The 24132-nt window shown below is 44.8% G+C and overlaps 2 protein-coding genes across 2 annotated transcripts in view; one reads left to right on the forward strand and one right to left on the reverse strand.

Annotated features, from left to right (window-relative positions):
* LOC111141130 (solute carrier family 45 member 2) overlaps positions 1-14651 on the forward strand; it is a 30887-nt gene extending 16236 nt beyond the window's left edge. The window contains exons 3-7 of the mRNA XM_022493476.1: positions 2684-3009; positions 8066-8209; positions 8871-8994; positions 13705-13919; positions 14338-14651. Coding sequence (XP_022349184.1) covers positions 2684-3009; positions 8066-8209; positions 8871-8994; positions 13705-13919; positions 14338-14559 — 1031 coding nt within the window. The 3' untranslated portion in view covers positions 14560-14651. The remainder of the gene's footprint in view (positions 1-2683; positions 3010-8065; positions 8210-8870; positions 8995-13704; positions 13920-14337) is intronic.
* A 3137-nt stretch (positions 14652-17788) lies between these two features.
* LOC111141286 (relaxin-3 receptor 1) lies at positions 17789-19195 on the reverse strand. The gene has a single exon (XM_022493737.1). It carries the CDS (start codon positions 19166-19168, stop codon positions 17789-17791), a length of 1380 nt encoding a protein of 459 aa, XP_022349445.1. The 5' UTR covers positions 19169-19195.
* Positions 19196-24132: the final 4937 nt, after the last annotated feature.

Genomic DNA, 24132 nt, shown 5'->3' on the forward strand with positions numbered 1-24132 from the left:
TCTGTCAAATAAATAAATAAAATCTTTTAAAAAATAAATAAAGTAGCTGTTTACTTACCTGCTTCTTCCACTTTGAACTGCCTTCTGGGGAGGAATGGAAGGGGTGCTGCATCTCCTTTACATCTGCATGCCCAGAAGCTCGGAGAGTCCTTCACATTTATTTAGTGCTCAACAATATTTATTGAAGTACGCTAAGCCAGCAGACATCAAAATAGACTAGGAAACCTTCCAGTTGTAGAACTCGATCCTTCTAGTCAATACTGAACATGAATTCATCATTAGATTTATGCCCATATATTTACATCCATAAAATAAAGCCACCATTCTGTTGCACGGTGGAGGGTTCATCTCACATATAAATTCTTCTAAATGGGCAGGGGTCTTTTACTTTACATTTCCCTTGCTCGGTGGAATGGTAGCTGAGAAGGGAAGAGGCATAAATGACAGGAGAACTAAATGACAGTATGACAACCATTGATCTGGTAATGAATGATGAACAGTTTCCAAAAAAGAACGTGTAAGTTTTTCATAAGATTACTTTTAGGTCAGAGGTTCTCAACCAAGGGCCATTTTGCCCCCCATGGGACATTAGGCAATGTCTGGATGCATTTTTGGTTATCAGGCTGGTGGAGGAGTTGTTACTGGCATCTGGTGGGGAGAGCCCAGAGATGCTGCAGACACCCTGTAGTGCACAGAACAGCCCTTCACAACCAAGAATCCTTCAGCCCACAAGGTCCGGGGTGCTGAAATTGGGAAATCCTGATTTAGATAGACCCTCAAATAGTGCTGGGAATTTAGTACATCTTAATTGGTTGATTGCTCGGCTCAGCCCAGGACCTCTGATACCCTGGGCGTCTCCACCACGAGATAAAGAGAATCATTGTCTGATAATGATTGTGAGGCACCACAAGTCCCAGAGAGGCCCTCCAAATCACAGCCGGGTGTGGCTGGCTCAGTGGCCCCTCCTTCCTCTCACAGCCTGGGACCCACACGTGTCTTATCTGTTTATGGATATGACCATCATCCATAGCTAGACCATATATTCCTGTTGGCAGAAGACATGTATTTTTGACCTCATTGCACCCAGTCTGCCACTGTCTCCCATAGTTCTGTCTTATAATGCCTTGGCACTTAGGGCAGGACAACGATGCTTTATTTTTGAAATCCATTGGTTAACAGTTAAATAGTTGGTCGCCTGTAAATATCCTCTGTGTAAATTGCAACTAACCAGAATGTAGCGTGACCAGAATCGCCCATTCTTCCACCATTCGAGATAAATTAGGAGTCATGGTATTTGACATTGACATTTGTGTTCCTGGGGTCAAGGTTTATGTTGGGTATTTAGGGTTAGAATTAGAGAATCCCTTAAGTTCCCTTTTCTTCCTTGATTCCCTGGCTTGTGAGGGTACTGTCTTTATCTGGGAAATAAGATGGAGACTTCACTGGCATAAGAAAAATAAAGACAAAAACAAAGCTTTTCTGTCCAGGTGGCTCTCTGTGTTTGGGAAGGCATGATGGGCAGTTGAAGTGGAAAGGTTAACAGGGTGATCGGCCCTACATAAGTTTGTGACACAGGTAGGCATCCATCTCCTTACTTCCCCTGGCACCCTCCCACCCCCAGAAGTGCCCCCCACCTCACGTTTTTTAGAACCACTGACACTTGCCACCATCTGAAGAGCACTTAACTACTTTGGCGCTGGGTAATACAGTGTCTTGCCCGGGTCAGGGGCTCTTGTGTTTCAAAATCCAGAAAGAATGAATCACTACTAATAGGATTTCAAATATTAGACCATTAGAGGGCAGGATTGATTTGGGGAAGTCCTTCCTCACTGTTCCTTAAATCACACTGTCTTTAGCAAAAGCAGGTAAAATGAGCAATGGAAAGACTTCAAGTCAAAATCCCGTCCTGTGAGAAGACAATAAGATTTTTTAAATTCATATTTCACCTTTTGTTATCCACTGGAAAAAAGTTCCTTTATTTTCAAATAGAGGAAAGAATTCAGAGTCCAAAGATGTTTGATCTTGGCAAACCTGCGCCACACTAGGAAGCTTATTAACAGATAAATGCCAATACAAATAATTTTACTGCAGTCAGAGGTTGGTTTTTCCTAGGGCTCTTTAAGGGCAGGACTTTTAGTTCTGGAGCAGTTTAGAGTGTGCAGTTTAGAAAGGCCATAGGGTTTCTGATGGTGGCAATGGTTGTGTCTGGTTGTGTCTGGCACTAGTCCATTTTCCAATCAGTCCTGATTTAGATAGACCCTCAAATAGTGCTGGGAATTTAGTACATCTTTATTGGTTGATTGCTCAGCTCAGCCCAAGACCTCTAACACCCTGGGCATCTCCATGATGAGATAAAGAGAGTCATTGTCTGATAAAGATCCTGAGGCACCACGAGTCCCAGAACAGCCCTCTGAATCACAACCAAGTGTGGCTCTTCTATCATTACCCCCACGTTATGAGTGAGGAAGGCCAAGGGCACAGCAAGCACATGCCAGAACTGATCTTGAACCCACATTTTGTGGTTGCAGATGTCTTGGCCTCCTGCTGTGTTAACTCTATCATAACCAGGTGCCTCTGCTGTCCTCAGGGAGCTTTCCCAACGAAGGGCGGGGGGTCTCCAGACACCATGGAAAGAGAAGATGGTTTGCTAACTATGCTAACACAGCTTTTTCTTGCTTTCTAGGTTTTGGAGGTGCCCTGGGTTACCTTTTGGGTGGCATCGACTGGGCTCATCTGGAGACAGGAAGAGCACTGGGCACAGAATTCCAGGTCATGTTCTTCTTCTCCGCCTTGGTGCTCACTCTGTGTTTTATTATTCATCTCTGCAGTATCCCTGAAGCCCCACTTAGAGATGTTACAAGGGACATATCCCCACAGCAAGCCCCCCAGGACTTTGCATTGTCATCAGACAAAATGTACCAGTATGGGTCTATTGAGAAAGTCAAAAATGGTTCTGTAAACCCAGAACTGGCATTGCAGGGAGACAAAACCAAAAATTCTGCTGGACAGGTAAGAGGCAAATTCTTTTTTTCTTTACTCAGGAAAAATATCCTTGGTCTAACTCCTCCTCCTCCTCCTCCTCTTCCTCCCCTCCTCCTCCTCCTCCTCCTCATCCTTCTTCTTTTTTAACCATTCTTTGTTTTGTTTGCTTATTTGATGTGAAAAGTTTGATGCGAAGTCTAACCAAATCCTCCAATCCCCTATAGCTCTTATCCCTTTGAATCAAAACTTTAAAAATGTGTGCTTTTTCCTCTGATCTTCCTCTGACTCTTTTCAGTGCATCAAGGTAGGGAAGATGATGAAGCCAGTTCCAAAATGTTAGACCATGAGAGAAGCCTGGAACCATCTTTAGGCCTCAGGAAATAGCTTGACTTCTTAGATTGGGACTATAAATTTGTCCCTCCAAATGAATGCATCCCTGGGTTGGTAACTGGGTTGGGCATGTTGAATTTGTATTTCATGAGTTGATTAAATATTTCTTTTAGGCCATTTTCGGTGAACTGGTCAGTGAATTAATTAGTTTAAAAATTAAAAAAAAAAACTCTACTAAATTACAGAGAAATAGGACTAGATTAAGGGGAAATTGTCAGAGAGAAGAGGCTAGAACTATGCTGACCAATACATTGGCTTCTTGACCCATACAGCTATTTAAGTTTAAATTAATTAAAATGGAATAAATTAAAATGTCAGGTCCTTAGTTGTGTTAGCCACATTTCAAATGCTTAAGAACCCCTTGGGGCTAGGAACTACAGTCCAGGACAGTGCAGATATAGGACATTTTCATCACTGTAGAAAGTTCTGTTGGATAAGACTGATGTACAGCTGCTTCCTCCTTCTAGCTGAGTTTAATGGCACTACGTCAGCTATATAAGCACAAAGGATGCCCTGATTGGCAAAGAGGTTGTAGAAGACCTAGGTTTAAATCTTGATTCCTCTAGCTGACTGGCCTGTGTTATTCATTCAACAGCTACCAGGCACTTGCTGTAAAGAGCCTAAAGATTAAGAGGGTATGGGTCACCTTGGTGGCCCAGTCAGTTAAGTGTCCAATTCTTGGTTTGGGCTTAGTTCATGATCTCAGGTTGGTGAGATCAAGCCCCTCATTGGCATCAGGCTCTGCACTGAGCATGGCTCCTGCTTAAGAGTCTCTCTCTCCCTCTCCCTCTGCCCCTACCCCCATGCTTGCAGGCACTCTCTTAAAAAAAAAAAATTAAAATATTAAGAGCATAGGTGTTCAAATCCTGCCTCTACCACTTCTGGAACGCATGACCTTGAGCGTTTACATTTCTGTAAAATGAGAAAGTTGTTCTATTTACCTACAAGTGTTTTGTGCTGATTCTATGACATAAGCCATGCAAAACTTACTTAGATTGGTTCCTACCACATAGTAAGGTGTTAGCTACAAGTGCCTATTATGAGCCAAGCAGAATGCTGAGCCCCTCACACACCAACAGGGAATAGACTTAATCTGTGCTCCAACAGAACTTTCATACAAGCTCAGTGAGTCTCTGTGAGTTCAACGTCTCCTGATGGGTTGGCCTATTTTCCAGGATTATTGGGTTGTTCAACTAAGATAAAGCATGTAAAGTGCTTTTTAAGCTTTATATGACTATGAAAACATTATAGTCATTATTTAGTCAACACACTACTTTGGGTACCAAGTATGTACAGAGCATTACTAGGTATTTAGGGATCATAAAATTGACTAATCTGCTCACTATGCTCAAAGACTTACAGCCCTAACAGGGGGCATAATAAGCCATTTATACTATTACTTACATTCCAAGGTGGAATATAACACTTCCCAAAATGACGGTGGTGATGCAGTTGGAGAATTGGGACTAATTTTTTTTCAATGGCAAGAGGAGGCCTGAATTATTTCAGGATTCAGACTGGATCCCATAAAATTCATCTGCAGTTCCTCCATGCTATCATTGCTTACTTCAACCTTTCAGTGGTCTCCTTTTGAGTGCACTCTCATGAAGTTCTCCTCCCCGCTCTTGGCTCTGTGCATTTTTCACGTATAAATCCAACACCACTCAACCTCCAGTTGACAAAGGTGCAGGATACATGGAGTAGAGCAACTCCCAAGGGCCCTGGGCCATGGAGAGGGCTTCTCCAAGGGAACTGATGAGTCCCAGAATAAGATGCCTTCTGAATGTTCCTTCTGAGTGGAAATGCCCAAAGTGTTTGAATATTTACAATCCCAGCTTTTGCAGAAACACTAGACACAATTTGAAAGCTCATATTTGTTTTTGGATGAAAGGGAAAGTTAGATTAACAATGAAAGTAGGATGAAAATTACGTCTAAGGCAGAAGCATAAATTAGGATTTGGAAAGAGGATGAATACTTGCTGGCCACATTCACTTTTTAGAATTTTGCATTTTTGGAATGAAAAGAAGGAAAGGCATGAAACTTAGGCTATTGCTGTTTAAAGATTTTATTTCTTTACACCCAGCACGAGGCTTAAACCTACAACCCTGAGAACAAGAGTTGTGTGCTTTACCAACTGCACCAGCCAGGAACCCCTGTTTTTGGTTCTCTAACCTTAGCTTCTTCCTATGGTCAAATAAAAAGTAACAATCCTGCATTGAGTTTCTTTTTCAGTCAACATTTATTTTGACAGTTACTGTATTTTACGTTCAAAAAGTTATTTTTCCTAATTCCAAAGGAATGTCTATGCTTTTTAAATACTGACTAGGTACGGTTGTCCCCAGTTATCTGAAGTTTCACTTTCCAAATTTCAGTTGCCTGTGGTCAACCGCCATCTGGAAGCAGATGACCCTTTTGATTTATCATCAGAAGGTCAATAGTGGGGATGCCTGGGTGGCTCAGTGGGTTAAGCCTCTGCCTTTGGCTCAGGTCATGATCTCAGGGTCATGGGATCGAGTCCCGCATCGGGCTCTCTGCTCAGTGGGGAGCTTGCTTCCCCCCTCTCTCTGCCTGCTGCTCAGCCTTACTGTTGATCTCTCTCTCTCTCCCTCTGTCAAATAAATAAAATCTTAAAAAAAAAGGTCAATAATAATAGCCTAATGGTATGTCATCCACCTCATTTCATCTCATTCCATAAAAGCCTTCTATCATCTCATGTCATCACAGGAAGAAGATGAAGAAGAACAGTTGGTACAATACAATGATGTATTTTAGGAGGGAGAGATCACACTCACAACTTTTATTATAGTATATTGTTGTAATTGTTCTATTTTGCTATTAGTTATTGTTGTTAATCTCTGACTGTGTCTAATTTATAAATTAAAACTTATCGTTAGTATGTGTACATACAAAAAAACATAGTCTATCTAGGGTTTGATACTATAGGCTGTTTCAGGCATCCAGTGGGGGTCTTGGAAGGTATTCCCCATGGATATGAGTGGGAAAGACTGTGTAAGATCATTTATTTATTTAACCTATAGGCAGACTACACCAGTAGGTTAAATACTAAAAAATTGACAAATTAAAAAATCAATTTATGTAACAAATCTACAATAAGTAAATGTATTTTTCCACAATAAATATTGAAGGGAAAGGCATTGTTATATAAAGTTAAGAGTTATAAAACAATATGTTGTTATAGTTAAAATAGAAATTCCCAGGAGACCACCTTATAAATAAACTAGCCAGGACTCAATTTCATTATGTCAAGACTCAGAATAAATAAAGATCTGACAAGAAAGACCTAATCCCCCACCATGATTGATGTTTATAGTCTCAGTGTCTTAATATTCCCAACCTTTCTTTCTTCTGTTATAAAACAAGACGCCGAAAGCTCTTTTATTCTTTTTATTTCAAAACAGTTGTGTCAATAGTTCAAGATTTCTCATTTTCTCAAGGTTTCTGAGGCAAAAAAACAAAAACAAGAACAAAAACAGTGTAGCCTTTGGTTTCAACACAATTTAAGTCCAAATTAAAGAATGTGGATATGTGTATTCATTGTGTGTGTATATGTGTGTGTGTGTATTTTATATTGACTTCACCTCTGACTCCATATAGGGATCATTTACATGTGCTGGCTCATGGCAGGAACCAGAAAAAAATAAACTGGAAAGAGGGACCTGAGCAAGAGCAGGGAGCTGCTTGGCTCTTTGTATTAGTTTTCTGTTGCTACCTAGCAAATTACCTAGAAAATTACCTCAAGGAGCTTAAAAGCACATTTATTATGTCACAGTCCTATAGGTCAGAGTTTTGGGTGGGCTCAACCGGGTTCTCTGCTTAGGGTGTCACAAGGCTGAAATCAAGTTGTGAATGGAAGTGCATTCTCATCTGGAGGCTCAACTGGGGAAGAATCGGCTTCTGAGCTCATTCAAGTAGAACCCAGCTCCTTGTGGTTGTAGGACTGAGATGCTCCTTTTTTTTTGCTGGCTGATGGCCAGGAGTCAATCGCATCTCATCTAAAGTCCCTTCCATTGGGTCTCTTCCACCTTTAAAGCTAGTAACCCTTGTGCTTTAAAATTCTCTAACTTCCTTTTCTGCTCTCACCTACAGAAAATTCTCTACTTTTTAAAGGACTCATGTGATCCGGTTAGAGTACCCAGCTAATCTCCCTTTTGATTAACTCAAAGTCAATAAATTAGTAACCTTAATTATATCTGCAAAATCCCTCTTCCATGTAACATAACATAATTATGGGGTAACATCAGGGGACAGAGTTCATGGGGCCATCTTAGAATTCAGTCTAACACACTTTCAGACTCAAGAAATCTAAGAATTATAATCATCCAAGGGCAAGCTTAGATCTGTGAGCTCTGTCCTTATGTAGTGGTTTTGTCATTCAAAGACAGGATGTTAGATATTTGTTCCACCTTGGCCCAAAGCAAGTTCCATTTGCAGTCCCTTTGCCCTTAAGTCTCCAAAGCTTTATTCAGGGCCTGAAATTGCTCAGTATCCACACATACTTAACAGAACACCTCCTATAAGACCTCTCTATGGAAACCTTGGTGCTGTGCCCAGAAAGTGTGATTCTGTCGGGGTAATCGACTGACAGATGTGAAACACGGCTGAGTGCTCTGGCTCACACAGCTGGCTGCACGTCTGCCCTGAAGTTCACACCAGTTTCATGTTTTATTCCAGTATAGGAAAGCGATGACCATGAAGTCACTGCTGAGGGCGCTGGTGAACATGCCTCCCCAGTACCACTGCCTTTGCATCAGCCACTTCATTGGATGGACCGCCTTCCTATCTAACATGCTCTTCTTCACAGATTTCATGGGTCAGGTAATAAACATGTTTGTGCAAAGACTCATTGACTTGCACATCACTCCCTTGTTCAGCACCTGTCGAGTTTCTTCTCGGCTCACTCCTAGGATGGGCACAGTGAGAGTATAAGAAAGAGTACCTTCAAAGAGCTGTCTTACAGACAGGAGCTGGAGACAATTTACTGCACCCAAGACATCTCTATGGGACCAGCACTTGATCAAATACAGCAGACAGGGAAGATGCAGTGTGAGCTGCAGCTGTCGTGGCAGGCTCAACAAAGCATGTTCAGTATGACCCAGGCCTTGAAAGGTGAAAATGAGCTAGACAGAGAAGAGGGAAAACATTCTAAGCAGAAATAGGAATGGCACGTGTGGAGATGAGTCAGAAGCCTGCTGGCTGTACCCGAAGAAGGGTGGCAGGGTTGCCTAAGTCAGGCAGGAGCCAGGTGTTAGGCGGAAGGAAGGGTGTTAATGATCCAGGGAAATGCTGCTTAGACTTGATGGCATTAGGACTTCCTGAAGGTCCTTGAGTAGAAGTGTAAGAGGAAGAGAGGGGTGATATGGTCATGGGAGAGTGAGCTCTGTGTCCTGGGAAGCTGTACAGGGACAGAGAGAGCACATAAAAGGGAGTCCCTACCACAGTGCGTTTGTATCTCAATGTTCCCAAATCTCTCTTTCAGATTGTGTACCACGGGGATCCCTACAGTGCACACAACTCCACAGAGTTTCTCATCTACGAAAGAGGGGTCGAGGTTGGATGTTGGGGCTTGTGCATCAATGCCGTGTTTTCCTCACTTTATTCTTGTAAGTCTCTTCCTTCTGAAAGTATCTTCTAGAGGGCTCTGGTCTAGCAGAATTTTGGATTTTATATTTTTATATTTATTTTCTGCTTTTTAAAATACCAGATCCTTGGGTCCCCTGGGTGGCATAGGCAGTTAGGCATCTGACTCTTGGTTTGGCATAGGTCATAATCCTAGGGTCGTGAGATCGAACCCCATGTCAGTCTCCTTCTTCAGTGTGGGGTCTCCTTGGGATTTTCCCTCCTTCTTCCTCTGGCCCTCACACTCATGCTTGCTCTCTCTCTTTCCAATAAATAAATCTATGAAATAAAATAAAATAAAATAATAAAATAAAATACCAGATTCTTGATAATTATATGGAGATCAGGAAAAACTCTTCCCTTAGAAAGGACCACAAGATGTATTCTCTTTCCATACTGAAGTCTATGTTACTTTCCTCATTGATTACTTTTTCCTTGGAGTTCATGGGTTCTTGATCAAAGTTCCCTGGAAAATAAAAGGAAATCTTGGAAACCAGATGGTGAACTGTGAGATACACAAGGACTAGGGTCCCAGCACTGAGTACTGATTAGCATCAGGTCTGTGTTCTATTGGAGTAAGGTCACTGGTGGAGTTTCACATATACACAAATATAGCTTATTAGATCTGTAGATGACAGAACATAAGAGGGATGGTTAATATGCTAGGTGACAGAACTAACATGCAAAATGACCTTAGCTCAGGTGGGGAGGAAGGTATGTCACAGGAGCACTGTTCCAGGACTGAGGATGACAACTTTCTTTCCCAGGTACCAGCTTTCCATGGGGACTGAGTCCATTAACCCCCACTTAGCCACATTTCATTTGTAAAGACACTGCACACAAAGAGATTCCTGTGATTGGTTTTATTTATTTATTTATTGTGTCTTTAAAAAAGATTTTATTTATCTAATTTATTTGAGAGAGAGAGAGAGAGCATTGGGGAAGGAGCAGAGGAAGAGAGATAAGCAGACTCCAAGCTGAACACAGACCCTGATGCAGAGCTCAACTCCAAGACCCCTCAGATGACCAAAGCTGAAATCAAGAGTCTGTCGCTCAACAGACTGAGCCACCCAGGCACCTCTGTGATTGGTTTTAAACAATCCCAAACTAATGTACTATAACCTTAGTCTCATTTGGTGCCTGCCAATGTATATGGACATCTCCAAGATCTGTATGCATTGAATTAAGTGAAATAATCTAGCCTATAAAATGTAATCAGGTCCCCCCTTTGGGATGGAAATTGGGCTTCTAATAATAATGGAAACTCCTCCTAGATTGTGGGGAGATAGCTGGCCCCCAACACAGAGCTCTAAGCTTTGGGCAGGCCCAAGGAACAGCAGGGTTATGGCCCATGTGGGAGAAGGGTAAGTATTGGAGGGTGATCCCTGTTACCATTCTCAGGGGCATTCATTCTGCCATTGAAGTGTGCTTCTTGGGTGGGGGCAAGAGAGGGAATGCTTATAGTGTCCCCTTGTCTGACTTCCAACTAGCCACAGCACAGCAGGAAACCTGCTTCAGGGTCAAAAAATCTCTTCAAAATATAGCACAATTGAGAAAAGTGCAATTGGGAAAAACACGTAAGGAATTCATGAGCCCAGTAATCATGAAACAGTAAACTTTATTATTCTAAAATTTATAATAACAAAATAATAGTGGCTTATAACTTATATTTCCCCTCCCCACTCCTTACCTCCCACTCCCAGGGGGCATGAACGAAGAAAATCACAGGAGGAGGGTTTCAAGTACTTAAAATAGAATCAGAGAATAATAGACTAAAAGGGTCTCATCATTCCTCTCAGTCCTTTTGTGCTTTCAAGATGTGGAGAGACTATTTACTACCACCCTTGTTCTTGTAAGAGGAGCCCAATTTTCCACAAGTAATACACATTTTAGTTTTGTGTCAATGCTTTTTTTTTTTTAAGATTTTATTTAATTATATGACGGAGCACAAGTAGGCAGAGGCAGGCAGACACAGAGAGGGGAAAGCAGGCTCCCTGCTGAGCAGAGAGCCCTATGCGGAGCTCCATTCCAGGACCCTGCGAACATGACCTAAGCCAAAGGCAGAGGCTTATCCTACTGAGCCATCCAGGCGCCCCTGTGTCAATACTTTTTTTTCTCAAAGAATCCCCATTAGGGACATTCCCTTAGTCTAGTCTTAGTTCCTGTACGAATTGCATGGCATTTGAAGATTAAAATGCATGTTATTTTTAGGTCCTTTCGAGTTAAAAGCCCTGTGTACAATAAATTATTATTTGAATAGTTTCCCAAAGTTATATTAATGTATCAATCTATGGGATCCCTTTCACTTGAATTAGAACTAAATTTTATTTATAAATTGCCAGTCAGCCCTTAAGGATCTTCAGGGACTCTCGGTGACCAAAGTCGAAGTCCTGAACCTGGTGTTCCAAGATTCTCAGTTTGGGTCCCCGTCACACTTTGACCTCTCGCTCCCCATTCAGATTCACTGCCCCTGAGGACTCATTACACAGACTTTCTCAACTCTGTGTATTTCCTACTGCTTTTGGTTTCTCCTTCTCCAGATGCTCTCTCTAATTCCACATCTAGACAACTGCTAATTGTGCTTTTAGACTCAGGTCCAGTGGACCTTGTCTGTTAAATCTTCCAAGTTCTCTCCCCCTGCACTCCAGCCCACCCTGAGCAAAATCAATCAGGTCCTTCAGTTCCAGAGCGCACCCGCTATCTTGGACTCATCACATAACATCAGATGCAGATCTAGAATTTCTATCCAGATGGAGTTTGGCAGGGCAATCTGGCTGCTGGGGTGGAGGGTGAGGGATGGTATTTTCAAGTTCCTTTTGCATAGCGGGCATACTTAGATCCATGAAAATAGCAGTATTAAGTACTGGAATGTAGCCAATTTTTCATATCCAACACTCCTACTCATAGCCGATGCTTAAATACATTATTTACCTCCAGTTGTAACGAGAGACACACTGTGAGGACATACCGTGACTCGGTATTAGACCCAGTGGAAGGCAAGTCAGCTTTACGCTTACACTGACTGATTTCTCCTCATGGATAAAAGTTTCTTTGCTTGGCTTCCAGTCTTTGTTCTGAAGTTGCTTATATTTCCCAATAGCTCTTTATGCTTCTTTGCCCTCCTCTTGGCTGGCCAACATACTGGATGAGAGCATTTCTCCAGTGAATACTGATAATGTCTTTTGGGTACTGAGACATCTAGATTACATTTTTTGTATAAATATAATCATTAAGCAAACAGAAACTGACCTAACTCTAGATGGCTTTTTCTCTCCACCTTGACAACAGCCCCCTAGGGATGATATGAACTTAGTAGAGGAAGTAATGGTGTCCACTTGTCAAGCTCTGACTTCCATGGGATGATCTGAAATAGTGTTTAGTTTCATAATTGAATCAAGTGTAATACAGATTAGGTTTCCTGTCTTTGTGATGCGAGTCCAACAGTTATTTGGTTAGATAGGGAGAATTTCATTCTTGAATAGACACACTCCAGGTCTTTGTCAGTCATCCCCTGGGTTCATATGTTCCAGTAGGATGGCCAGGAGAAAGATAGGGAGCCTATGGATGAGAAACAGCCACTTAAAACAGAGAGACTGGAGGGTTTTTTAGGGAATTTTCCCACCATGGTGGAACACAGAATGAAACATTTTAAAGCAAAAAAATTTCAATTTTTAGGAATGAACTCTACTACAGTACTTTTAGGAGCAAGCCAAATTTACTTGCTGGGAGGGGAACCTCCTTAAGAGATAACCATCTTGCATGCCTGTATTTGTTGAAATAACAATACCCACCATTAATCATTAACCGGATGGTCTACGTGTGCTGGGTGCTGGGCTCAGTGATGTCGCAAGCTTTGGATCTCACTTGATCCTGACAACAACCACAAAGAAGGGTTTTACTAGTCCCATTTGTTTGTTCCTTTGTCTTTTTAGGTTTCTTTTGGATGAGGAAGTTGAGGTTTAGACAAGTGAAGGGAATGGACTGATGGGGAGGGAGCCTACAATGGGGTGGCACTGGGTACAGAAAGGGCCTCTCACCAATGGGGAAGTGTTGGCAAGTCAGGCAACCTGCCTGTCCATAGACAGAGAGCATTCTTTGGCTTCCTTCTTAGGCATGCAGATGACATTCAAATGCGGGGCGGGGGGGTGGGGGGTGAGGGGTGGGGGGTGGGGTGGGAGTGGGTGTGGGGGTGTGGGGGGCTGGTCAGGGAACGAGATAACTTGCATCATTCTTAAAATCTGGTGGTTTCAGTTTCCTCCAACCTAACTTTGGGCCATGGAGTCAAGATAGGCCTGGATTATTGTTTGTGTCCTATTAGGCCAGACTCTGAATCAGAAGGACCCACTCTCCTCCCACATCTGGCACCCCTGTCACGCCCACAGTCCCATAGCCAAGGTGGCCTTTCCCACCATCTCTTTGCATCCTGGCACTATTCAGCTGCCTGGTCCTTACTTGTGGAAAAAGAAAATCAACCTCGGGAGGCAATTTCCAGCCCTCTGTGTGCACAGGATTTAAAACTGATTCCAAAAGCCAGCTGTCTTTAAGCACAGATAAGGAGGTTCTTTTGTTCCATATTCAGTATCAAAGGAAAGCTCCTTAGAAAAAAAGTGAATTTGAAAAGAAAAGATTCTCTGAAATTACAAAATATTATGAGGAACTGCTCAGCGTAATTTCTTTCTTTCTTCTCCCCACAGACCTTCAGAGACCTTTGGGATCCTACGTAGGGTTGAAAGGTCTTTACTTCCTGGGGTATTTTCTATTTGGCCTGGGGACAGGATTGATTGGACTTTTCCCGAATGTCTACTCCACCCTGACTATGTGTACCTTGTTTGGTGTGATGTCCAGCACTCTGTACACTGTGCCCTTCAGCCTCATTGCCAAGTACCACCGTGAGGAGCAGGATGAGAAGGTATGTCATTGAACCTCACCGGAAGGCCAGGGGGGATGTGGGAGGAAAGTGGAGGGCCCAGCCGGAGAATAAGGATCTTGAAACAGCAACTCTAAAATGCCCAGCCAAATGTAATGATGGTCTGGCCAAAGCATGACCAACTTCCCAGACTGCACCCTACTCCTTACTTGGAAGCCCTGTGCCCCCGGAGAGCAGCAGAATAGGTACCATTGCCCTCTGTTATCTGATTAGGAAAAGGGGGCTCAGGAATGCTGAGAAACCACCCCACCTCCACAGAGAAGAGGAAAGGGGAACCTGGGGATTCTGACAATTGCCCCAGCGTCCCCTGCAGTTGCAATATTTCTGGGCCCCCCATCCCAATGGCTGCCCTGAAGGATGGTTCATGTAGAGTAAGTGTGTTCCTGCATTTCCCTTGCAGAGACGGCAGGCCCCAGGATGGAGCCTGGACAGCGATGGGAGAGGGCAGGGCCTGGATTGCGCTGTCCTCACCTGCATGGTGCAGCTGGCTCAGATCCTAGTCGGAGGTGGCCTGGGCTTCCTGGTCAACAAGGCTGGGAGCGTCATCGTGGTAATCACGGCCTCTGCAGTGTCGCTGATCGGCTGCTGTTTTGTGGCTCTCTTTGTTAAATACGTGGACTAGGTCAATAAACATTGTCCCTACCCTCAGACACTGGGAAGTCCATGGCAGAAAATCAATCTCTTTCTTTGGCTCTACAGTTTTGGGGTCTGCCCACACCTCACTTTCTGCCAGCTCTCTGCACAACAGTTTCCAGATTTCAGGCATTATTCATCTTAGAAAAGACTGGGATCGGCCTCCATTCACTGGGGCAAAAGCTGAGTGTGGGAGAGAGCGCCTCCATCTCAGGGTATTTCTGGCCTTGACCAAACTTGAGAAGCAGACTAGTTCTACACACGACAATTGGGTTTATTCTATCATGTGTTGTGTTTTTTCTAATTAGAGGTCCGTATTTTGTCAGAGGGTCATATTTTTCGTTAATTCACCAATGCTCAAAATATTGCTGACGATTTATTTTATGATATTAATTTATTCATATTTAATTCACTCATACAGACAGATAGTCCCTGACTTAACAATAGTTGGACTTAACAAAAAAAAAAAATTTTTTTTTTTTTACTTTATGATAGTTGGACAGCAATGCGCATTCAGTAGAAACCCATACTTCGAATTTTGAATTTTGATCTTTCCTAGGTGATATGCCATATGACCCTCTCTCTTGATGCCAGGCAGTGGTAGCCACAGCTCCCAGTCAGCCTCACGATCACAAAGGTGAACATCTGGTACATTGACAACCATTCTGTCCCCATAGGGCTACGTTGATTTTTTTCACTTTCAATACAGTATTCAATAAATTACAAGAGATAATCAACCCTCAAAACCAGTCTGTCTTCCAGTCTTCCCTCCTCCATCTCCTTCACATTAACTATCCTAGAGCTGCAAGGTCATACTGAGTTAGAGGAATGGTCAGGGACAATCAATCCCTGCTCCCTTCCCCATAGTGTGGGATGATAATGTGCCGATGCCCAGAGGACCCCACGTGACTTGGTACCCTACATTTATTAAAAGAGACAGCACCAAGCTACCCCTCTTGCTTTACCCACCTGTCTTTGACCTCTGTTAGGTTTTAAAATGGAATTATTTGCAGACTTCAATGTTTATTTCCTGATCATTTCTCCAAAGACTGTTCTGGTGATTGAATATTTTGAAATCATGAATGGGTGAGCTAGGAGGGTGACCTGCAGCAGAGGACCCTCTTACCTGGACCCCAAGAAGTTAAGAGTTGTCATCTCTGGCCAAACACAGGGTGTGATCTTTATTACGAGTGAAGCTCTTTTCAGCTAGAGCACTGGATGGGCTGCTGGCATGAAGAAAGGAGCCAGAGCACCCACCCTGGGGCATCTCATCTACCCACCCCATCCCCCTTTTACATATGCATGAACACTCACTCAAATATTCAAATAAACACTCTGCTCTTTTAACTCAACTCCACTGAGGTTTGAATGAGAGGATAGAAGTAAATTTTAAAAGTCTTTAACCACTTTTGGGAACTCAAGTATTTGTTCTGAGGTTACCAATGACATGTTCTGTCTGGGACAAAAATGTTCTATTCTCAGACAAACAAAACAAATACAGGGACATCTAAATTGAACAGAAATCCCAGGAAATTCTGTAGAAGAAAAGGAAGCCAAACTGCTTTATTTCCTGCTTCCTCCCCCCATGCAGTTGACAGGCCAATCTCCAACCTTTAATAATTGCTTTTCTTCAGCTTCAAATGTCCTCTCTATGTCCCTGCTGCCGGTCTAAATCGCCATTCCTGCCCATCTAACTTGTACCCATATTTCTAGGTCCATCTCAAGTACTGTTTTGGTGAGGAAGTCTCTGAACCCCCAGCAGAGCTAAGCTCTCCATCCCCATGGACTCACTTTCTCGTAGCCATTGTTATGACATTCAGCTCTTCATTCAGTGACTTAGTTGCCTTGTGGACATGACTTGTGTTTCCTTCTAGATGTCAAAATCATTAATGTGTCTACCTTGTATATGTCATCTCAGCAGCCAGTACAGGGCTTGGCACACAACTGGCACTCAAAAACATAAAATAAATGTGGCCATTTCCTAGTTTATTTATTTATTTATTTATTTGTCTTTGTGGTAGATGGAAGTCATAATCTTAGTTTTCTGTCTAAGCCTACAAAAACCCTGGCGGGGCCATCCCTCTACTGGTTGGTCCCGAGCCTCTATCAAATGGACGTCCGGATTTGCGAAGAGTGGGGGCGGGGAGGGGAGTGCTGCTGAAAAGTCCCCACCCGCAGACCTGTCTACTCAGACCTTGTCAAGTTGCTCCAGGGCACAGCTCGCCTGCACCGCGCACACTGGAGCGCGCTGCGTTTCCAGGAGACCCGCTATGCTCTCCGGGAACCGGGATGTCCCCGCTGCCAGCGCCTGGAGCACTCACTTCCTGCTCGGTCACCAAGTGAGCACGTCAGCTCCACTTTCCCTATAAAGGCCGTGGCCCGATGAAGTCTCTATTCAGCCCCTCTCACCTCTCTGCACCGGCTTCTTCCCGCAGTGACGCCACTCCCCCGCGAATCTCTAGTGCGCGTTGGAGACAAGTATTTTGCCTCGGTGACACCTAAGCATAGAGTCGCGATCCGGCTCCCGCGCACCCACCGGCTCTGTCGAGGATGATTAACTCTACAATGGCTCCATGGGAGGTACCCCTCTCGCGGTGCCTTTCTCTAGAGGGCGGATCGGGATCGTCAGTACTTTCTGGCGACTCCGAAAAAGTTTCTTATTCCCAAACTGGTCCCCTGCGCAACCATGCTGCAAGTCAGATGGCGCTGTGGCGGTCTCGCGCGCAAGGCGCGAAGGAAAGCTTTGGTGGGCGGCTCCCCCGGTTGGATGCACTTTGAAGACCCCTTCAAGAGCTTCATGAAAGTCGCTGGAGTAAATGCGCTCAGTTGTCGGCGCATCTCTGGCTGAGCCCCACTTCCTTGTGCCCAATTTCTCTTCATTCCTGATTCCTTTCTCCGCTTCCGGGCGCCCTCACCCAGCCCAGTGTTGAGAGCTTAAGGGGAGGAAGAAGTCTATGTGGGGAGAAGGGGACGCAGGCTGGCGGCTTGTTCTTGTGAGTCTAACATTTGCCAGCGTCCTCTCTCCACCTGGTTTGAAGCCTTCCCTCTCCGCAGACGGCCTCCCCTCCCCCGCCATTTCACAGGCTGTTCCTCTAGGCTTTTCCCTGTCTTGGTCCCTCCTACCTCTCATCCGATGGGCCCCCAGCATCGCTTATCTGCTTTCTTCTTTCCCCGCCCGGGGAAGGCCACTTTGCAGTGACTGCGTCCCCGGCCCCCAGTCAGTAGGCGGAGCTGCTGGGCAGCAGGTCGTAGCGCCCCCCGCTGTAGACCACCACGCCAGGCGGGTAGTAGACCAGGTCAGGCTCCGCGGTCCGGTGGAGAGGTGCCAGGGCCTGCAGTCCCTGCTCCTCGGGCTCTGGCTTGGTGGTGGCCGTGAAAGGGCGCATGCTGGTCAGAGAAGGGGACGCGATGCGCCACAGTAGACTCTTGAGCGCTTTGCGGAACTCGCGGCGCACCAGGCAGTAGAGGATGGGGTTGAGACAGCTGTTGGAGTGAGCCAGGCACACGCTCACCGGGAACGCGTATACCTGGCACAGGAAATACTCTTGGCTGAAGGGCACGGCGTTGAACTTGATGAGGATGCTCCAGGTAGTGAGAGCCTGGTTGGGCAACCAACACAGGAAGAAGGATAGGACCACGATGGTCACAGATTTGGTGACCTTCGACCGTCTCCGGGTGCTGGCTGTGGCCAGGCCGCCCCGGGCGGCTGAGGCTCCTCCTTCGGTCCCAGCCACACGGCGGTCGGAGATGAAGCGCACCAGCAGAAGATAGCACAGGCTGGTGATGCACAACGGAAGCACGAAGCCTAGCAGCACCTTCTGCAAGTGGTAGAGGCCCAGCCAGAACTGTCTGTCTCCGCCCAGCAACTTGTCTGGGAAGCGCACCAGGCACAGCTCCTCGCCCATCACCTTGATGGTGGTGGAGAAGACCGCGTTGGGCAACGAGGCCAGCGCGGCGGAGGCCCAGATCAATACGCACAGTGCTTTGGCTGAGAAGCAGCAGCTGTCCCCCAGGCTTTGGCCGCAGCATTCGCCCCGGCCATGCCCTCGGGTCCGGTGGCTCTTAAGAGCGGACGCCACCGAGTGGTAGCGCGCCACGCTCATGGAGGTGAGGAAGAAGACGCTGGCGTACATGTTCATGGACGTCACTATGGATACGATCTTACACATGGCCTTGCCGAAGGGCCATTTGAAGTCGAGAGCGTTTTCCACCGCCCAGAAGGGCAGGGTGAGTACGAATTGAAAGTCTGTCAGCGCCAGGTTGGTGACAAAGAGGTTGATGGAGGACTTGCGCCATCCCTGCTTACTCTTCATCAGGTAGAGCACCAGCAGGTTGCCAGTCAGCCCCAACGCGCAAACCACCCAGTACACCGCGCTGATGAGGATCCGCACCCGGGACTCGGTGTCCGCACTTTCTGCCCCGCCGGTGCCCGGGGGATGCCCCGGCGCCGCGCCGTCAGTAAACTCCAGCCCCAGCTCCCACCACAAGTCCTGGAGCTGCAGCGACGACGCGTTGCCGCTGTTGTTGGCCGCCTGTAGAAGGGACGGGATCAGACCGAAGAGTTCTGCAAGCTCCTCTCCGCCAGCCTCCTTATTCATGGTGACTGTCGTGGCTGCGGCGACTGCCTCCAAGCGCAGGTGCCTCTAGGTCATGTTCGGGGAGGGCGGAGGGCAGAAGTGAAGACCAAAGCGAGTCCAACTCGCTAGGGGTTCTGTCCCGGCGAGGGCGCAGGGCGTGCGTGGGAGCTTTCAAAGCCGCATCTGTAGATAGCCCCCCGGGAACTGGGTGCCAAAGGCTCTCCCCGCGCGGAGTACACAGCCTTGGGGGCCAGAGTTGTGCTTGGCGTTTGTTCTGGAGGGGAGAGCTAGAACTGAGCAACGCTGTTCCTGAGGCGAGCTGTGGGCATCCAAGGGTTCTCTGGCCAAGGTCGGAGTCTCCGATCCTTGCTGTACAATCCAGACGTTCCCCCCACTGCCTTTTTTGGGCACTAGCTTATACCCACCCTGCCGCTCCGGACCGCTACAGGGGGCTCCCTCCTTCTCTTTCAAACCTTTGTCGGTTTCTCTGCTGCTGCTTGGACGAGGTTTCTGTCCCTTGAGAGGAAAGAGAGAGATAGGAGAGTTCCGTCTACCTTGCTCTGATCCCCTGGAGGTCTTTCGATGTCGACCTCGCTGGCTCGCGCCTTCATCTCTCCGCTGTTGTCAGCTCCCAGTGAGTTGTCAGCGGCCGCCACCCGAGTTATATTTGCACCAGCAAAGCTCGGGCTGCGGGCTCCCATGGAGCATGCGTAACCCCCGCGCGGGTATGAGGGGGGCGCTTTCCGAGGTGCTGAACTTCGCCACGCCCGCCTCGGGGAGGAGGAAGAGGAGGGTAGCTGGCAGAGCCCACCAGCTGATTCCCCCTTTCCACTTCAAAGTTCCAGGAGATAGTTGTAACCCTTTATTTTCCCACGTTGCTGGAGAAAGTCGGCTTTGATTTGCGATCCCTTTTTCTTTCTTATTCCCAAACGTAAACAGGTATTAGAAATTTTTTCTTTCTCCCTTACTCCCACTTTATCTTTGAAATTATCCCATTCGATGAAAGGGGTTTCTAAAACTTCACGCTCTGTTGCCCATTTCTATTTTTGAAAGCAATGAGTAACCTCTTTTCAAGCCCAGACCTTAAGTCAGATGATGGGCTTTTACCGGATACACAAGAACACAAGCTCCATTTCTCTTTCTACTTGGTGCCTGTGGCTGTTGGGATTTTCAAAGCATCCTCGTATAGCAAAACTCTGGGTTCACGTGTTGCCCTCTGCCTTTGGTATATTCTTAGAACTGAGGCTAAGCAGAGACTATATCATTGGTGAGTAGACTTCATAGACATTAGGTACCACCTGTCCAGCTCTGAGCCCAAAGCTCTTCCACAAATTGTTTATCCACATGACTCTCTTTACCTTGATGAATTGGAATAGAGGATTCCATAAAGCTATTTTTGGACTACCAGCCCCTTACTCTGACAACTGTTATGATCAGAACTCTTTAGCAGGTGTTTTTCAGACCAATGGAAGTAAATGCTAAGGAATCTTCTAAGTTACTTTGGGCAAGGGAAACCGGTGTAAGCCATTTGAATTACTTCTCAGACGCAGTTTGTTTAAATGCCAGTTCAACTGCTCTAGTGTAAATTGCACTTTTTAAGGGTGAACTTAAGAAATTTGAAATGTTTTCTTCACTATCCCCCATGAAACTGAGATTAAAAAAATCTTAAGCATGGCTCTCCTCTCTCCTGCAGAATCCACAACTTTACTTACAGATCTCAAGAGGATGTGACTTTAAAGCAGAGGAGAGATTAAGCTACTAGTTAAAAAAGAAATGTGATACCCAAAACATTTGAGGGGAAACCGAAACAGTCTGGCTGGATTCCAAAGCGAGGACCCAGTTCCAAGCCCAGAACACGCTTCACCACAGACTCTGGATTTATCCACTTGTCCGCTAGAGGGCGTCAGGACTTTAGTGAAGGAATGAACTAAAACCAAACCCCCTTTCAAACAGTTCTAATCTAGAGAAGCTCAGCGCTGCTGGGACTATTGCTCCCAATCCACGGGGTGCCTTTGGGGACACCTCTTATCTCTGTATTTTTTACTAGTCTCACCTTCGAGCTCACTTTTGATTTCATGTTTTACCATTCTTTCTCCATCAAATTTTTATCTCTCCTTTCTTTAAAAAAAAAGTAAAAAAAAAAAAAAAATTTCAAGGTGCTGTTGAAAAACAAGGAAGACTAGGGCATACCCTGACAGACCTTTGCCTTGGTTTTCATGTCTGTAAATGAAAGGGATTATAATTTCAAATATTCTGAGGCTCAGTACTAAGCAGGTGACGTCAGAGTGAGGTAGGCAACTTGCTAAAAATATAAATTACAACTCTCCCCCCAGCCCCACGCTGACCCAGAGACTGATTCTCAGTAGATTTGAAAAGGGCCCAAGACTCTACATTTTAAAAGCCTTCATCCAGATGATACTAATTTTTTCCCAAGTTTGGGAACATCTGGACTTTTATTTCTTTTCTGATTTTCCATGTAAAAAAAAATTAAGTTGCCCAAACTTTATCACACACTAGGACTGGAAGCAAAGGAAAAGAAGGAAGTCTTGGCAAGTTTTCCTAAAATCACATTTTAGGGCCCAACCATGACATTTTCTTCATTGTGGGACTTGAGGGGGCATGTGCTCTTGAGGCACACCAGGCCTTGAGGTACACCAGGCCTTGGTTGGTCCCAAGTGCTACTCTCCGAGAATGCTGTCAGATGCTCCTGAGCCTAGAATGTTCTTCATTTTCAAATCTGCTCTCTGAAAATGAACCAGAGATCATGTTCGAGAATTTGTAGTATCACTTAACTCTGCCTTTTTTATGGAAGCAAAAATCCACTTTCAAATATGAAATGAAATTTTCCGATATGAACTAAAGATATTTTAGACCATTTACTTAAAAGCATGAGCCATGCTTTTCTCAAACATCATCTAAAAAATTGAAGGAGAGAAACATTAGTTGTGGTCAAATATCATTTAGGCATATAAGATCATAATCCAAATAATGTAAAATATAACAAACAGGTAAGTAAGAGTTAGGGTGTGAGTTTGGGGGAACCTGTTATCACGTGGATTGTTTGTTCTGGGTAGACTGTAGCAAAATGGAAGAACTTAAGCTCAATCTAAATGAGGAGACAGGAAACTACAGGAGTCAGGTTAGAGAGGAGACACAGAATCGTAATTCTGGGATTCTATAAAGAAAAGTGGATTTTCAGATAAAACCTATTATTTCAACATTTTTTTGGAATATGTATAGTTACCCCTCACTGTGCATTACTTCTTTTCAGCCTGCAGATATCACAGATTTTTATTTTACCATAATTATGAATTGAGTTCCTAATAATGCAAAGCAATGTGTTAGGTGTTTGGATATACAACAAAAACAACAATGGCACAACATGAATGATAATAGTAGAAACCATGATTAACTACTCATACTCCACATTTATTTGGACACTGTATTATTTTTCTAGGGTTGCTGTAACAAATAACAGCAAAACAGGTGGTTTAAAATGACAGAAATATATTATCTCAAAATCCTCAAGATTAGAAGTCAGAAATCAAGGTGTAGGCAGAGTGGGTTCCTTGGAGACTCAGAGAGAAAACATTCCTTGCCTAACTTCTGGTGGGTCTATGTTGTTTCCTTGGTTTGTAACTACATCACTGTCATCTCTGTCTTTGTCTTTAAATGGCATTCTCCTCTCATTGTATATCTTTGTGTCTCTGTTTTCTCTCGATAAGGATACTAGTCATTGAATTAGGGTCTACTCTAATCCATGTGACCTCATCCTAACGAATTATATCTGCAAAGAATGTACATTTACATTTCCAAACAAGGCCACATCCACAGGTACCAGGGACTAGGACTTGAGCACATCCTTTGAGGGGAAGCAATTGTACCCACTGCAGGTAACAACTGTGTGCACTGTGCAAAGGGCTTTATCAGCATTTTCTCACCTAGTACTGAAAACCAGTGAGGTTGGTACTACTATCATCCCAAATCTGATTTCTAGCCTTTAATTCCCAGAGCTGCATATCCAGCTGTTACTTGCCACTTCTACATGGTTGCTGATTTCCTTCAGATTTCTCAGTCTTAGTCAAAGGCATTACTATTCATATAACTGTTTGAACCAAAAGCCCAAGAGTAATTCTTTATCTCTCATTTTCCCTTACACCAATTTAACTCGATCTAGAAGGTCTTGTTGGATGTTCCCAAGAATAAGAACAAAACAACTCCCCCCAAATTTCTGAATCTATCTACTTCTTTTTATTTTTCCATTTCTCTCATTCCATATTCTCTCCATTTCATCTCTTCACGAATAATAATTTATGTTAAAACTTTACGGCTTAAAACAACACATATCCTCTCACCATTTGTGTAGGTCAGTGTAGCGTCATTGGCTCCAGGTCTATCACAAGGTGGCAGGCAAGCTATCATCTGGGGCTGCGGGTTTATTTAATAGATGTAGTGGTGGTGGGGGGGAGGGTTGCCTTTAAGTTCATTCAAAAAGTTGTTGGCAGTCCTTGATCTTCACTCTGTAGGGTTCTCCACACGGTTGCTTCATAATATGGCAGCTGGTTTCCAGCAGGGTGAGTGATGAGAGAGAAGAGAGAGAGAGAGAGGAATTGGCATAAAAGCTATAGTGTTTTATAATCTAGTAAAAGTGACACTCCCACAACTTCTTCCCTATTCTGTTGTTCAGAGGCCAGTCAATAAGTCCAGGGGTACCTGGGTGGCTCACTCAGCATCTGCCTTAGGCTCAGGTCATGATCCCTGGGTTCTGGAAGCATTGGGCTCCCTACTCAGTGGGGAGCCTACTTCTTCCTCTCCCACTCCCTCCACTTGTGCTCCTTCTCCCTGTCAAATAAATAAATAAAATCTTAAAAAAAAAAAAAAAGTCCAGCCCTCTCTCAAGGAGAGGGGAATTATACAGGAATATGATTACTAGGAGGCATCTTGAAAGCTGACCACCACCATAGGACAGGTTATCACAACACCCA

Source organism: Enhydra lutris, unplaced genomic scaffold, assembly GCF_002288905.1.
Source record: "Enhydra lutris kenyoni isolate GAN:26980312 unplaced genomic scaffold, ASM228890v2 scaffoldscaffold5, whole genome shotgun sequence".
Taxonomy (NCBI): domain Eukaryota; kingdom Metazoa; phylum Chordata; class Mammalia; order Carnivora; family Mustelidae; genus Enhydra; species Enhydra lutris.